The 16817-nt window shown below is 42.4% G+C and overlaps 1 protein-coding gene across 1 annotated transcript in view; it reads right to left on the bottom strand.

The window, feature by feature from the left end:
- Window positions 1–870: 870 nt before the first annotated feature.
- The window catches only part of TMEM178B (transmembrane protein 178B), a 31715-nt gene continuing 15768 nt past the window's right edge, over window positions 871–16817 (bottom strand). The window contains exon 2 of the mRNA XM_036400332.1: window positions 871–13634. Coding sequence (XP_036256225.1) covers window positions 13384–13634 — 251 coding nt within the window. The 3' untranslated portion in view covers window positions 871–13383. The remainder of the gene's footprint in view (window positions 13635–16817) is intronic.

Genomic DNA, 16817 nt, shown 5'->3' with positions numbered 1-16817 from the left:
TACCTTGCCATTATTTTTTAAATATTTTAGTTCTAGATTAGTTAATTTAAAACTCAGTAATTAAAAAAAATACTATTTGGGTTTTTCTGTTTGATCCACTCTTTTGCTCTTCTTCTGCTAGGACAGTTGCAAGCACTTTTGTCTAATTCTTTTAATTTCTTTTTTATACATCTGAGGTAGTTTTGATACCTTTTATGAATACCGTGAACATTGGGTGTTCACCCTGGGACACCTGCAGCCTGACTGTGGCTGCACACTCCAAGCCCTACAGAAAATGTGTGTCTGATGCACGATTATCTGTCTGCTGCATGATTGCTGCATTGTTGTCAGCCCGAGGACACAAGTGCAGTGAGGAAGCACTAAATCAGTGCAGTTGTGTCTGCCAGGTTTCCTGAAGCCCTTACAGCTGAGCACTGGAAACCCAACAGGCTCCAATCCATATTTATTTTTAGTTGTTTATTTGCTGGGGGAAGGTGGGAGCTAAACTACTCTGATATCTCTATACATTTCAATCAAATCACAGACTTCAACACATTACGTGGCTCTAAAAAGAGATTAATGGTGTTAGAGTACATGCAGTACTCTAACATCAAGGTTCCAGCAGGAATCAATCCCTTCTATGACAGACAGAAAACCTCCTCATAAACAGTCCCATTGAGATCCTGCTTGTGTTTGTAATATCTTGTACAGTGATCCTGATCAGAAGCCATCTAATCTTTATTATTGTTAGTTTTCAAAGAGCATTTCCAGTACCCCATAATTCAGACACCACCCACCTCCTAGTTTTGCTCTTTGTCCTCCATCCTTCTGTGAGGATGGGGATGGTCAGAGGTGTCTAGTCCCATTCCTGACACAAGCAAACACAACCTCTTAAAACACACAACATGATTTTTTTTATTTGTTTAATCAGTTTACATTCCACAACTGACAGTTTACTTATTTATTTTTTTAATTTTCCATGAACAAGTTGTTTAGTTAGTTACCAGACAAGATTTTAATTGATGGAAATACAGTATTCTGTGCCAATCTGAATAAAACCAAAACCAAAACAAATCAAAACAAAAGGGAAATTGTAAGATGTAACCAGTTTTTCGGCAAAGTCCTGTGACGCTTTCTGCAACTCCTGTCTTTCAAAGTTATAGGGGTTTGTTCATTTTCCCTATTAGTTCCCTGATCTCAACCCTGCCACTGAAATGTTCCTTCAGGGCCACAGTCCTGCAAACACTGATGCACATACACAAACACCCATGTGTCTGCAGATTAGCACCTTGGATTAACAGGACAAGAAATTTGGGGGTGTTTCATGGTTAAACAAATTCTGTTCACCTCTGCTGCAACAGATTACAGGAAGAAATGGAAAAGTACAATACACTTGATGTCACATTACTTGTGAAATTAGCCACCACACTCACATCTCACCAGAACAACCTAACAAAATAGTCAGTGGTTGTTGATGTGTTGTTAGCACCGATGGCCACAGGAGCCACTTCATCCCTTACAGCAGCACAGAGTCCCAGCCTCACAGGACATGTCATTCTATTACTTCTGAAACTGGATGTTCTTACCCAAAAGTCATAAAACTCTGTGTGTATTGGCTAAAAAGTGCTCCACTTGGTTGAGCAGCTGCATACACAGTCCAAATATCCTTTACAATGGCCAAACCATAATCAGAAATAGACATGGTTTTAGACTTTTCAAAACATGTTGAAGTTTTATATATTTCAATGTAATTCCCAGTCTAGCAAAGCACTTAGGCATGTGCCTAGCTTTAAGCATGGCAATAGCATTCTTAATGGGAAATTTATGCTTGAAATTAGGCAAGTGCTTTGTGGGATCAAAGCTCTGTAGCAGTGCTCTGAAGAAATCAGGATCCTGAGTGTCCTAATCCTGGCTTTCACATTTACAGCCACTGCAGACTTGAGTAAACCCAGCTACAGTCTGGATTTTCAAAAGTGCTGAAAAGAGAAGGCTCCACCTGCAGCTGGTAGAACTTGTGAGGGGGCATCAAACCACTAAATAGAAGGTCTTTTCCCAGGCTTTTGGCTTCCCATCTCCAAAATGGCTATAATACCTACCTGCCTCAGACAGGTCTGATGGGACTCATACTTGTAAAATTTTCTATAGAGAAAATATGCCACATAAATGTGATGTATTGCTGCATTTCTCTAAATATGCCTGAGTATTGTGGCATTCTAGGTCTTTCTCAATCCAGCTTTGATGTGTGTACTGCACTTAGAGGAAACATAAACAGCTGGCCAAGATGTACCCGCATGACAAATGCCTTGTACCAGTCATATTATTTTACTTGGGAATGTCCTAGGAAAGTGCTGACATGCTTCAATTTGCAGGCATTTAAGTGAATTATTATCTAAGCCTCCCAAACTGTCAATTAGAAACGGTGTTGACTGCAACTTTTATCATCATCAAAAGATGATTATGGGAATTACTTCATTTCTTCTGAGCAAGAAAAAAAATCATAAGGAAAAAAGGACCAATGAGAAAGTCAAGAAAGGGAAACCCTCCAAAAACTTTGTGGTAGCATGTGGTTAGGCTGAATATTACTTGAGGCAGAAGAAACCCTGAAAAATAAATATCTTAATGAGATGCACCTGCAGTGGATGGTGGGGAGTCCACTGTGTCTGGTTTCTCACTGCCCCTTGTATCCAACGCTCGTGCCCTCACACAGGAGTGTTTGCACATCCACACACAATTCCCTTGGGCACAAGTGGGAGAGTGAGAGTGAGACCCACGTGCTGAACTGGCCCAGAGGTTCATGAGCAGCAGGGGAGCTTGCAGGAGAAGGTGACACTGAGCCCTGATGGCCTGAGAGCTCCACCAATTCTCCTTCCTTACCCCCAGGATCACCCCAGTGCCAGGCATTGCTCTGTCCCATGGAGCCTGGGCATTCACTCCCTGTGGCAGGGTCACAGGAGTGGTTATGGCTTTCATTAGGAGCTGAGACAGGTTTTTCTGAGACAAAGTTATCCAAGTGCATCATGGGCCTGAGAGGTCAGGCAGGCCCCTCTTGGCAAGCCACACCTATGCAAAGTGAACCCAGCAGGGAGGAGAATGTGCATGGCTGGGCAAGCAGGACGGTCGTAAAGAATGGGAAACAAAGATAAACTGGTATGGAGTCACCCCTTAGAACCTCCTCCCACGTGGTATTGTGCATTGACTTTATCACCTTTTAAAAGGAGGGGTTTTTTTGACACTAAAACTCTGAAAAACCTGTAAAATCCTTGTGGGACACAGTGAGTCAACAGCTTAAAAAGCAAACTTAGAGAGTCCCACATCCCAGTACCTTTCTCATCCTTCTCACAGAGAGGGAGGGCAGGAGAGTGATGATGAGAATTTAGGAACATTCTGAAAAATCTTGCAGAAAATGTTGCTGCATCGTTAAATTTGATATATTCTCAAGCTCCACCTCATTTCCAGAGTTCACTCTTAAAGCCTTTATTTCTTTTTCACAGACATCTTAAATAACAAAACAGTCACATATGCAAGAGCTGGTATGGAATGAAATTTAGAGAAAAATGTCTCTACAGGAAGCATGTCTGTATTCTCACACACAGAGAGGAAAAGGAAGAGAGGGAGACAGCGATATATATCTTACTCCTCAAAAAAGGGAAATGGAGAACAGGAGAAGAATGTTAGGATGATACACTACAGCTTGGGCAAGGTAGTACCATGCTGAAAAATAGCATTTCATCCCTGGAACTCAGCTTTATATTCCACTTTCTAACTAAAGTCTTTCCTTAAGTACTAGTACACAGTATTGAAACTTCATTTTACAGTTCCCTGAAATCCCTCTTGTCAAAACCTTAACAGTATTTTTAAAAATAAAGTTGTTCTTAGAGATAGGTGAAGATTGTTGAGTCACTGACTTTAAATTTAGCTGTAGAAACAAAAAGTAGTGACCATACATTGGCACAAGATCCAAAGCTCACTTAGCCTTAGAGTTTTCAGAAATCAGTTTAATTTTCCCACTCCTCTGACTGTGTTTGTTTTATTCAGGTAATACATGGGACTATACAAGAGTTCCAAAGTTCTAATACTAGATTAAATTGCTGGTCCTTCTAGATAGACTTGCTATCAATATGCAATTCCAAATTTTGGCTCTGAGAGACTCTCACCATGAGATGGAGACGTATGTTCAGCCTTGTCAGAGCAGCTTTCTGAATTATGCAGCCACAGTTCATCCTCTTGTTGAGTCCTCAGTTTGGTTTTTCTGAGGACAACTATAATCCCAACAATAAGGGATGAAATTGCAATCTCTTTAATCTCCATGTAAGCTGTTTGTAAAGCAGTTATTAACATTGAAAAAAAAGAATATGAAACTACCCAGACTGTATCTTGGAGGAGAAGTTTTTGGTTATCACTACCAGCTAGATGACTTTTTCAGGGCAGTTTGGGAATAAAGCAAGAAAAGTAACCTTTGAACAGCTCAGCTGTTCAAGATGTAAATTCACTCTTCGCACTGCTTCAGCAATGCCCAGGACTGGTAGAGAAAGGTGAAGAGTTCAGACCAAAGATCTCTGACCTCCAGCACTGGGACCACCCAGTCATCTGTGCCTGGGTGCCACCACAAGGCACTCACCTCAAATGCTATTTCCAGGGGTTTGGACAAGCCCTATCCTTTGCAGTCATGTTGCAGTTGGGAGAGGAAGGCTGTTGTGAACATCTCCTTTTGTTCCAACAGGCTTTCACAATTCAAACCTGTGTTTTACAAACAAGCCCAGGCCATGCACCAGAAGCACACAGACACAGCTGATCTCCAGATGGATGCTCCCCTGCACTAGGTACCTGATTCACCTGATTCACCTCACCAGGATTTAATATCTTTGAAGATCTTGGGATCACTCAAGATAGGTGAGTGATCATTGCATGAAGCAAGAAGGAGCTCCTAAAGCTTAGATGTCAGTTTTGCTAAGTCACCACCTGTAAACAACTGTCTCTCTTTACTACCTGTACAAGAAGCCAAGGGAGATGAGCCCACTAACATCATGAACTCAGTGAAGTGTCTAAGGTTGATGGGGACAAAGGCAGGGTCAGAAAATCCTGGCCTTTCAGTGGCTCAGTATCACACACAAAGGTGCTCCTCCCAAACGTACACCTAAGGAGAAGAAGAGCATCTGTACAAAGGGCCTCCTAATAAAGGACAAGAGAGTCAATTGAGAGAGCTAATGCTGAATGAAAATTCTACCATTGCTTTTTCAGTCCATTCCTTTTCCTTAAAAGAGCCCTTGAGACCCAGTCCTTTGACTGGATGTACATGTGTAGATGTGTGTGCTGCTGACTTAAGTGTGGTACCCCTCCTCAACTGGTGCAATGGCAAACTGAGGATTTTACTGGGAAATAGTACTTTTTAGTTTGTTTTGGTTTAAATCTGAGATACGTGAGGATTGTGAAAAAGAAACAGTCCTTTGCCTGAAATTCTGTACATCAACCTCAGGTTATTTCAGGCAATCATGAAGATATGGACATTTTTCATAAATTTACAAATATATATACAAATATACACATATTTACAAGTATATGTGTGTCAGCCTATGGGCTAGATTTAATAATTCTTTATTCCAGCCACACACAAGCATAATGGTTGTTTTTTACAAAAAGAGATTGGTAGAAAGTTGGAGTGACTTAGCAGTGACATTTCCTACATCTATGCAGAAGATCCTTAAGTAGGCTGACATTGAAGTGCAGCCCCCTTACCTAAGTCCCCTCATCACATATACACATAAATAGGACCCAGGTTACATCTACTAATGAAACAAATTTCTTCTTGATCCCAGTGACCTGTAATCAAAGAGAATTTAACTTGAGAAAGAACTGAAAGTTCAAGCCCATTTTAGATACAGTTTAGAGTTTTGAAAGTTGTAAAGTCTATCATACTAAGCCTCAAAGTTCTTTAAAATAATTAAAGTTACTGCAGAAAAAAAACCCTTCAAAGTTCCCAAATATGCTTTTCTGTGTAAGAAGGGGAAATTTTGTCCTGCAAAAGATCAAACTGCAAATACATAGATATAAACACTCTAAGTGATGGAAATTGCCAAGTAAAAATAGTAACAGTTTAAATTAGATATCTGTGATTGCTGTTGGTGCCCTGGAGTTATAAATAATTCAGTACACTCTAACTGAATAGTCTAAGGCTGCACTTTTGTTGTTCTGATTACTGAAACCTTTTTCTTATGATCTATATTGTTAATGAATAACTCTTTGCAAAAAAAATACAGCCTTATGCTTTACAGCCAGAAGAAAACTCTTCTTGAGATAAAACATCATGAGAGCTTAAGCAAATTAGGACCGTATAAGTTTTTTAAAAAAATATTAGGCACAAAAAGCATTTAGTGCTTTATTCACTGTCTAAAGAGGAATTGGATGCTGAAGCTGTTTTGTGTATCTGGCCCCAGGAAACTGAGCCATGACTGATTCACACTCCTTGGAGTCTACATCATTTTGAAACTGGGGCAAAACCCCCAGGTTTCTGAAGGCTTTACTCTTTATCTCACCCACTGCAGAATCGCTGTTGCTGCTTGAGAATTTCTGACCCGCTGGCAAGTAACAAGGCCACTTGAAGGAACTGCCTTTACAAAGCTATTCCTGTGTCCTGCTGCCACAGGTAGGGCTCAGAGCCACGGAATGTGAAGCTCCCTGCTGTGCCCAGAGCTTTAACCACAGCCTTGATGCTGCCAGCAGCCTGCTCAAGCCCTCTGCAGGCTCAGGAGTGTCCTGAAATTGTTACACTAGGGGATCATAACATTTCTGATTTGAAGGGGATACATGGGCATCTCTTCCTTAAATATCCAAATACTTTTTGATGGAAAATACCAGATTTATCCCAGTTGTCTTGTGCTTCCTCATGCGTCTCCAGCAGAGATTTTGCATGTGATCTGCAGGCACAACCTAACAGGGACACAGATGGCATCTGAATTGCATTGCAACTCCTGAGTTAAGTATAAAAGAACAGAGAACAATTATGCTGCATTTTGCTATGTATTTTCTCTCTATATAAGACAGCTTTACAGGTTCCTGGCATCCACATCATGTGGGATGTGCACATGTGTGTGTTTAAGGAAACAAGGGAGTGAGGGTGCCCATGTGTACAAACCCTGTGCAAGAAAACTTTGGAAGTCACTTTTTGCCACTGTGCAGGACTGTTAATCAGCAAAGGAAGAATATAAAAGTGCAGTCCTAGAAGGGAATGACAATTCCTGCTGCTGATGCTGAGGGTGACATTGGATTACCCTCACAGAATTCTACCAATTTTGAAGCAACTGCTGTTGGGTCTCCCTTTTTTCAGTCTCCCACTTTTCCCTGGAGATAACCTATCTGAGACTGATATTTTCATTGAAAGTCTTCCCTGAACAAGGGAAGGACAATTGATCTGTGATTCTGGAGTGTTTTACTGGAGGTGACCAGAATTTAATTTCCCTCTTGTGACCCATATTGAGGCAGATGTCCAGACTCTTTCTCAAGTTAAATCCTAAACTTGTGCAAAGCCTACTGTAATTAAATTGACAGCACTGTATCGGGCTACAGTTCTCCAACTGATGTCAACATGAAGCTTGTCAGAGCCCCTTGGCACCAGCAGCACTTGTCAAAATGTTGCAATTAATAATTATGGCTCTGAAGAAGGCTGTATGATTGGGGTATTAGTGGGGCATACAGGATGGAAACCCTAAGTTGAACTGGGGGAATGGCAGGGAGGGAGGGGAGGTAGCATCTGATGACTTTCTTTCTAAAGCCAAGGATAAGATATTGTGTGTAGGTGTGTAAGCACACATCTCATGTTTGGTGTTAACCAAGACAACACTAAAATATTTTCTAAGGCATCTGAGCTTTCTGTGAACCTCAACAGACTATGGAATAGTTGCATTATATTCCTGGCTATGACTGGAAACAGTGGCCTATAACTTTTGAGCTAAGCCCTGGTTTTTGAGTTTTCACCTTAGAAAGCTTTCAAGTTTTCACCTTGGCAGAATCAAGATTTTATGGATCTGGCCTGGAGTTAGCAATCAAACTTTAGGCTTTTTTGAACTTCATTTCCTGACCTTGGAAATTCATCTGTCACTAATCTTTACATGCTGTTTGTGTTTCATGCCCACTTTTTACTCTTTGTCTGTTGTTGGTACCTGGCAATCATTCAGAGCTGTCTCAGTTTTTCACCTTGAGTCTTCCCTTGCTGGCTGGATGAGCACAGTGGTTTGGACCAGGAAGGAATGGGAAACTTGGGGGCAAAAAAAATGCAGTGGTGGTTCATGTGAATGTGCCTGACACTCCTGTAGCCCTTCTAGGCCTATGTAGAGACACAGAGAAGAAAGAGGCCAAATAATGCATGTCTTTATTTAAGCTATACTTGGTAACATATTATTTTCCCTCCATTTCGCTGCTGGCAGTTAGCGTGGCGCTCAGGAATTAAGGACAGATTACAGTGATTTTCTTCTGAGCTCTGCTTATCAGTGGGGCTCCAGGGATGAGCCTGATTCAGAGGCATTGCATGGTGGGTAAATGGACAGCCATGGAGACACAGTCTTCCAGGAATGCTTGGGAAGCTGAAATAGCCCTTGCACATCAATCCCCTCCTTCATCAACTTTGCTTTTTTTCACCATCCATTGAACTACACAGCTAACGTGCCATAGCTAAAAAAGGTCCCAAATGACTTGCATCCACAGGAAAGCAGAATACCTGCACTCTCACAATTCACTCCTGGGAGGATAAGGATCCTCTGTTTAGAGGACTCTGAGGATGCTTTTTTCCCCCTTTTCATTTGTTATTGCAGCTGGAGTAACATTTTGAAAAGTAATGACAATTTTTCAAAAGCAGTATTTCAAAGAAATTGCTCTGGTCACTGGTGGTTTGTGATCACTTGTGACTGTCTCTGGGGTAGAAATAAAAAAGCCCAACTAGAAAAAGAACTGGAGGGACTGTACTGTTTAGATGAGGGACTGTACTGTTTAGTTGTGTGTTTGCAGAGAGGAAGAAGGGATTGATAATATACACAGGCAGCTAATATGGGTTAGGAAATTCAACACACAGACAGCTTTAGCTTGAAGAAGGAGGTGTCCTATAGGACATAGGGTACAGGGCACCTGTGCTGCTGCCACATAGCCCCTTCAGGTGTACAATGTCCCAGCAGGGACAGACAGCAGGTCTGTCCCTGCAGCTGACTCCTCACAGTCACAGGGCAACACAATCAAGCCACTACACACAAAACCTCAGCCTGCAGATCACTGTGGGCTGAGCCAATTCATCCTGCATCCTTAGGATGGGCATTTTAGGGTGTCTGTGCTCACTGCACTCCAGTGGCTCTGTGGTCTCTGGAGAATAGAGATGTGTTGTCCCAGAAGTGCACCATGAAAGGCTCTGCGTGGCAAAGAGCCTGCCAAATACGGATCCTGCATTTCCACCTCACAGAAAGGGAGACCAAGAACATACTGGTTGCTCAGGCTAGGACAGAGTGTCGCCTTAGCTACAGGGGAAGGATGGGAAAAGAAAAACATGGGCCGGACTCTGCAGAAAGCTGAATGTCATCCAAGAAAGCACATTCTGGACTTTAGGCGTATGAATAGTCAACCAAATTTAAGGGGATTAGTCACGTGCTCCAAGTACAGCACATGCTTAGGCACTTGGCCAGAGCAGATCTGAGGGACAGGGTCAAGCCCCTTAATGCTGGGATCACTGATAACAGATTTCTAATTAGCTGCTCCTTCAACTAAGAAACAACACACTAGTCAAAAAGCTTCAATCTCTGTTCAGAAAGATACTTCAAAGCCTCCCCCAAAATGCAGAAACTCAGAGAAGCTGTGAGTGTGCTTCAGCTCAGGAGAGATGGAGACATTAACCTTCACAAATTTACATCTGGATGTATTCTGGATCAACCCTGCCCTAAAGACAAGTCTGAGCACTCAGAAGGCGTGGTGGGGCTGTGACCCCCATCCAGGGGTATGGAAGCACACAGGACTCCTGCCAGGTCTTCGAGAAGCACAGAGGGGAAATTCACAATCTCCCAAAAGGGTTCTGCCCTTACTTAAAGCAGTGATAAGAGAACTGGTGTTTGGACAAATGATCCTTTTGGGGATCCAGCTGGAGAATAAGGTGACATGATCACCTGCTGCTTCAGACATTCCCATAGATTTTAAGATGCTTCATAGCCACACAGGCCTTACAGACACTATGCTAAAGCAAGTGGAAAATCACAGAACTGGCCCAAAGATTCAGGGTCAACACTTTTCTGTTGTTAATAAAATAACCATAACCCACTGTCACACACAGACAGACACAGAGGCTTATATACAGCTTGTAAACCAACACCATCAGAGAATACTTCATCAAGGCAAAACTGGTTTTATGCCAGCTGCAGAAGAAAAGGAAACCTTTGAAAATCCATCAAACAGCAAAATTACTTCCATTTCTTTAAATCTTACTGCTATACCTCTTTCAAAACTGTATCTGTAGAATCCACCCTGTGAACACTCAAGGAGCACACAAGGATACATCATCACAGGAGCTTCTGTACTGCTCTGCCTGCCACAGGGCCTGATGGTAGACTCCAGATAGGTACCTCTGTGACTCTGGCTTACCTGTGTCACTCCAGATATCTGTATTTACATGAAAAAGCTTTCCTATCACATTCAGCACTGCAGAGGAGGAAGAAAGTTTGCATTCAAAGCTGTTTTAATTAAGCAGCTGTATAATTCCTTACCAATAAGTTGGGGGTTTTTCCAAAATTTTTCATGCTGTGAAGAAATGAACATTTTTTTTTATAGTTTTCTTTTGAAACTATGGTTTTCTGCATTCAGCCTTCATTTAGCTCTCCAAGGCTATTTCTGTTTTAAATTCCCTTCTTCTGTTCAATGGTAATTCATCAACCTCCTTACCAAATAGGCACTTGCACAGTCAAATGATTTCAAAACTTTTCAAAACCACTCTATTTGAAAACCTTCCCAGGAAAAAATAAATAAACCAATCTGCTTAAAAAGGAAGTTTTTTCAAAAGGCTTATATTTTCAACTTGAATAAATAAGTAATTTCTCTGGTCACATCTGATGTAAAATGAAATTGTGAAACTTCAGTTGACAGGGATGGCACTTCAGTGGAAACACACTGACTTAGCAGCTGGCATTGGCATGTTTGGGGAAACCGTAGACAACAGAAAACAAAGGCTAGGTAGTTGAGCAAGAATGGAAGAAACCCAAATCTACTCTATTCCAACATGCCCTCCAGAAACTTCATTTCTTTGAGCACTGTAATACAACTACATGTGTAAGAATTATTTGTTAGCTGGATATTTTTGAACGAAGCAATACTGTTTCTTGCCAGCTGTGTAAATGGCATGACCTGGAAATTAAAGCCTGCATTTCTGTGCAGCAGGCACAGGCTCCTTCTCCTGGTGAGATATTTTAGATGGAGAGGATTACTTTTTATTGACTAATGAGGACTGATATCATGCAGCTATCAGGTAAGAAAGGATTACTGGTACTATCCCTGAATTAAGAGCATGTTGGGTTCAATTGGTTTTGGGGAGACTTTTTTTTTTGCCCTGTCTCCCTTTGCCTGCATATTTGTCAGTGGTGCCCTCACTTTTGCACATGTCAATTCAGTCATCGTTCTTCAGAGTCCCTTTGGCTACACCCTTGGCCCTTCTTCCCTACCTTCCCCTCAGCCACTGGTACCCTGCAAGGACCCACTGTCCTCACAGCCAAAATGCTTTTCTTCCTCTAATGGCCTTCAACCACCTCTTCAGACTTAGTTGTTTGTTTAGCTCTTCTGGGACCTATGACCTGAACAACGGGAAGAGCAGAGGGAAGGAAAAAGGAGACAATAGGAAGAGGAGTAGCAGGAAAAAGAGAAAGACCAAAAAAAGAGAGAGAGTTCCATTTGCAGATTCACAGTTATATCATACAATGCTTAAGCTCATGGGAAATGGATCTCTGTTCTCTGCATCTGACCCTTTCACATCCATCTGTACACAGTTCTCCCAGATGGAGAGAGGAGATGTCCATTGAATTGGGGCAGTTTCCAAAGACAAGATGTGGGAAGGTCTCATTTGGCATACATGAACACAATGAGAGGCATCTCTTACTTCTCTTCTACAGAAATTAGCTCCCTTTTCCTCCTCCACAATGGCTTTTGCTCAGTTGTCTCCAACATCCAAACCGGAAACTTGATGAAATCCCATTCCATCAAATCCCTGGGAAGAACAGCTACCAGGCCTTCCCCCACCTCCCTTCTCCTTGGTCAGTCTTCCCCTGGATCCACCATCCTGAACTCTCAGAAGCTCCATGAAAAAAAAAAAAACCTGCTGAAATCCATCAGAGAAGACGCGCTGTCTCAGACCTGATGGCTTTCCTCACTCTTCTGCCGCTGGGGTGCCTCAGTCTTGGGCCACAAACACAGCATGGATGGTTTGGTGGACAATCACATTGCAATGTTTTAAATTTTTCTTTTTGTTAAAAAAAATAAATAAAGTAAGAGGGAAGAAAAAGTTATACACACATGTATCACAGCATTTTCAAAAGGCCTTCTGCTGCATTTACATTAGCAGTTCAGCCTCAGTTGTAAGCCTGGATGTAAGGCAGCTGGAAGATTAAAACCACATTGTTGGAAAGTCCGCTGAGATGTCCTCTTGGAGATTTTTATTGTTTTCTGGTTTTATTTTCTTGGATGTTTATTATTATTAATTATTATTATTATTATTTTCACTGGTTTGCTTCTCTCTAAAGTTTGGCAGGCAAAGAGAAAATGCTTTTCTACTTTTCCTCACACATTCTGTCCATTTTGTTTTCTGCGTTTTAAGGAGAAAAAACCCAACAAAACCCCAAAACCAATGACACGACTTGTGTCATTTTGTTTTCAGAAAGAAAAAGAACGTGGGTGGGTTTCTGATAATGGCCTTGAGGAGGTATGTTGTTGAAGTGGCTCAAATGCTTCATTTGCTTGCTGTTTACATTTTCCCTTCTGGCTGCAATGGACACGATTTTTGTGTCATCCCCCCCACGCCTCTGCCCCCACCATGTGCTGTACAGATTCTGGTTCCAGATTCCCCACATGGATCCCCTGTTCCCCTTCCCAAATGGCAGTAGGTAGGTGCAACTGTAGGTTCATTTGACCTCTAAGGTATGATGCTGAAGTTAAGAGTTGGATGGAAGAGCCATGTGAGAGAAAAGCTTTCCCATCACTGTGAGAAAGAATGAAGCAACACAGAGTCCAGTGGAGATGTGAGTGCCATGTTGGACTCAGCTCTACCTTGGCACTGGCATTAATTTGAGATTTTATATATATATAATTATATATACATATATATGCATGTATACGCATACCTAGGCATATATATATATATATATATACGTCTTTGTGTGTGTGTGTATTTGTTTGCTATTTGTTTTAGCACACTGTCCCGTTCTCAGGTCTAGATTTGGGGCAGTTGGTCCTGGGGACAGGTTGGACAGAAGGGGCCAGAGTGCAGAAGAAGCCAGAGATGAGAGTGAGGCCCAGGCCCCCCCACGCACAGAACATGGACCAGCCATAGCCGTGGCTGATGTCGTCGGGCAGTCCGTACAGGTAGCGGGGGTAGCGGGACAGCTCAAAGTTGATTCCAGCCACGCACGTGCACAGTGAAATGATGCAGAAGGTTCCTGGAGGAGAGCGGGAAGGGGAGAAGGAGGGAGGAGAAAAACAAAGAGAGGTTAGAAGAGTGATAGACATACCCCTTTCCAAGCTGCACGAGAAGAGCTGGTGTGAGCAGTAAGAAAGTGCCTAAGGGAAGACGTTTGTATAGAGAGTGTCTTAGTCTGGAGGCTCCGTGGAGAAAGAATTGAGTGCCACCAGAGCCCTGAATATTGATCTGCTGCTGAACAGAGCTGTATGGAGAAACTTCAACAGGAACACTTTTTCATTATGAGCACTCCTGTGGGAACCAGAATGCTCCATGGAACCATTGATTTTTCTGAAACTTTGCTTTACAGAGTAAATACAGAATGAATAATCTTGTTTTGACATTTTTGGGAGGAAAAATAACCTTGGGTTTTTTGTTTCATTCCAATTTCTCAGTGATAGGCTTTATAGAATATTACAATATACTTGTCATGTTCTGGCTCCGTTGAAATGTACATTTGAACTTACGTGGGAGATTTTCTTCATGCTTTTCTTATATCAAAATACAGAATTTTTCATTATACAGTCTCCTTTTAAATATCACTAAAAAAAAATCTTTAAATCCTTCACAAAACTCAGATTCTGCCCTCTGCATGACTCCAGTTTCAATCCAGATGCCCTCTGCCACATTGCTGAAATCTTCAAAATATCCTATTCTTGTTTTCCATCTCTGCAGAAATATTTAATTTCTTATTTCTTCCTGAGAACACAGCGAGGACAAACTTCCTAAGTCTGTCAGGTGGTGTTATGGAAAGACACACATATCAGATGAGGCTGAACTTTATCCCACCCAGATGGGTTTAATTTTGATCTTTGGCCTCCAGCTTCATCAGAGCTAAACTCTGAGCTCCTGAAATGCCACAACTGCCACCCACACACCAAATAATGGATAGATACAGATGCTACACACCTGCCACAAGAGATAACGACTCACATCAGCCTGAAGTTGGTACTTTATTTTTCTTCTCTAATTCCTCCCTTTGTGGGCCTCTCTGAATTGCCTGGAGAGCCCTGGGTACAGAAGGCAGCCTCCAGGACACACAGAGTCAGTCCTGTGCGTCGTCCCTCTGTTCATGCATGCATCAGTAGCGTGTGACGTGTGCTACCTCTGCAGCTCATCCTGCATCTGTTCACTTACAGCTGCTGGTGAGGAATGTCCTCTTCTTCCTGGTCCTGTCCCTAAACCAGCATAATCTTCCAAAGCAGTCGCAATCTGCCCAGTCTCAATGACAAGCTCCTGTCTTCTGCTGAACAGATGTCCTTGCTTCTACTCCTTCCTGCCCCTGGCTCTGCTTCCCTTCTGCAACACTTTTGCTGTTGTTTCTCTGCTGCTTTGCTCTTTTTAGTTGCGGTTGCATTGAATAAATGAATTTGACCCTCCCCACTCTGAACACAGAGGTAAGATTATTTGGTGAATTCCCATGGAATTCGATTCAGAAACTGGGAGCATTTGCAGGAACATACCCACATCACCAAAATGTGCGGACTTTCCATTATACCCACTTCCTTTATTTAGCAGGAACATCACACAGGCATTGAATCTACAGGCAAATCTCTATCATGGACCTGCAGTGAGATCACTGTTATGGTTCCCTCTTCTGATCACTGCTATGCCTGCTATGGCCTTTTCTCCACTGTATTTTGGAATGTCACTTGTAGATAGTCTCTGCTGTAAAGGTCAGATGCTAATGCCGGGTACAGCTGCCAGATGGTCTGGGATATTCACAAATATTATGGGAGTGCCACTGGGCACCAGTGAGGACCAGTGAGATGCTGCAGTAGGTACTCTGCCTATTTCATTCAAAACAGTCTTCTTGCCTCCCACCAGCACCCCAGCAGTCTGCAACCAGTGATCTGGATTCTTGCAAAAGCCTTGTGAGATCCCAAGCTCTGGAGTTGTACTATACTACTTCAAAGCACAGAGTAGGGTAAATGGGGACATCACCATCCCACAGTCCATTAGTCAAAAAATCAGGTTGTTTGATTAAAAACCACGTGTCCTTTCCATGCTTTACTATGTTACTTAAGTTATTCAGTAATATGAAGATGTTTGACAAGAATGCAGTTGTTCCCTGTGTTCTATGTCAGAATGACTAGAACATTGTGGGATCGGGGAAGAAATGATGCCTCGGAGGCACTGTGATCTGAACTGAGCTCTGTGGCTTATTTCAAATGGTTGTGGTTGGAAAATGATGGGGAAGGCCTTTCTTTGCTAGTCAGAACATGGTAATTTCTGCTCTCTCAAAATATAAGATTGTTAAGAGAGGTGGGTGGGAAAATCTGTGTGGCCAGACTAAAGCTGCATTTGCTAAGTGCAAAAGGGAGGGAAATAACTTTGGATTTCAAATACTCCCCGTGCTTTCACGCTTTGTCTTGGCTGTTTTGTTCACAAGCTCTTCAGTGCAATGAGTGTTGCTTACTCCTTGTATTTGAGCAGTGCCCAGTACATTGGCACTCCACCTTGCTGAGGGTATTCCGCCCCTTAACAAAGGAACAACAAAGAGGAGCATGTAACAACACTAGAGAACTAAGCAAATCACAAGCATGAGACTTCTCTAAGAAAAGCTTGGCCCCTTTCTGGAGAATGTGCTAACACATGGTGACAAATAATGGCTGCCATGCACAATGTCACAGAGTGCAGAGCACAGTCCTCGGCCTGTCATCCCCCAGTGCTTCTGCAGGATGTCTTGTACAACACAGACTTATCTGTCTCTCTAGCACTGTTCATTGCAGACACAAAAAATGCCATTTTATGCCATCTAGAAAAATCTTTATGGCCATTTTATGAGTCCTATGTGTTGCTTGTGTTCAGCCAAGCAAGGAAGTTCCTGCCTATAGTTAATCTGGCCTCTCACCAGGAAGGCTACTGATGAAAACCAAGTAAGGTTCCTACCTCATGACTGTTCAGTAGCTTTTCCTCATGAACTGGCAGTCAGAACACAAAAGATCATCCTTGCAAATTGCACAATTGTTGGCCATTGTAGTGAGGGAGTCATGGGTAAAAGGGATGCAGAACATGAGCTTACCCATGGAAATTAAGCCTCTGCTAGTCCAGGTAAGACATGGAGCCGAGGTGGCAAGAAGAGGGAGGCTGTTGCTGCTGCCCATGACACTCTGCACTACAGACACAGTGCTTCAGAGGCAGCAGCATTGCAGGAAGTCAT

The sequence above is a fragment of the Molothrus ater genome, chromosome 5 (assembly GCF_012460135.2).
Source record: "Molothrus ater isolate BHLD 08-10-18 breed brown headed cowbird chromosome 5, BPBGC_Mater_1.1, whole genome shotgun sequence".
NCBI classification, from domain to species: domain Eukaryota; kingdom Metazoa; phylum Chordata; class Aves; order Passeriformes; family Icteridae; genus Molothrus; species Molothrus ater.
The sequence above is the reverse complement of the archived record's forward strand: the minus strand, read 5'-3'. Positions and strand labels throughout refer to the sequence as shown.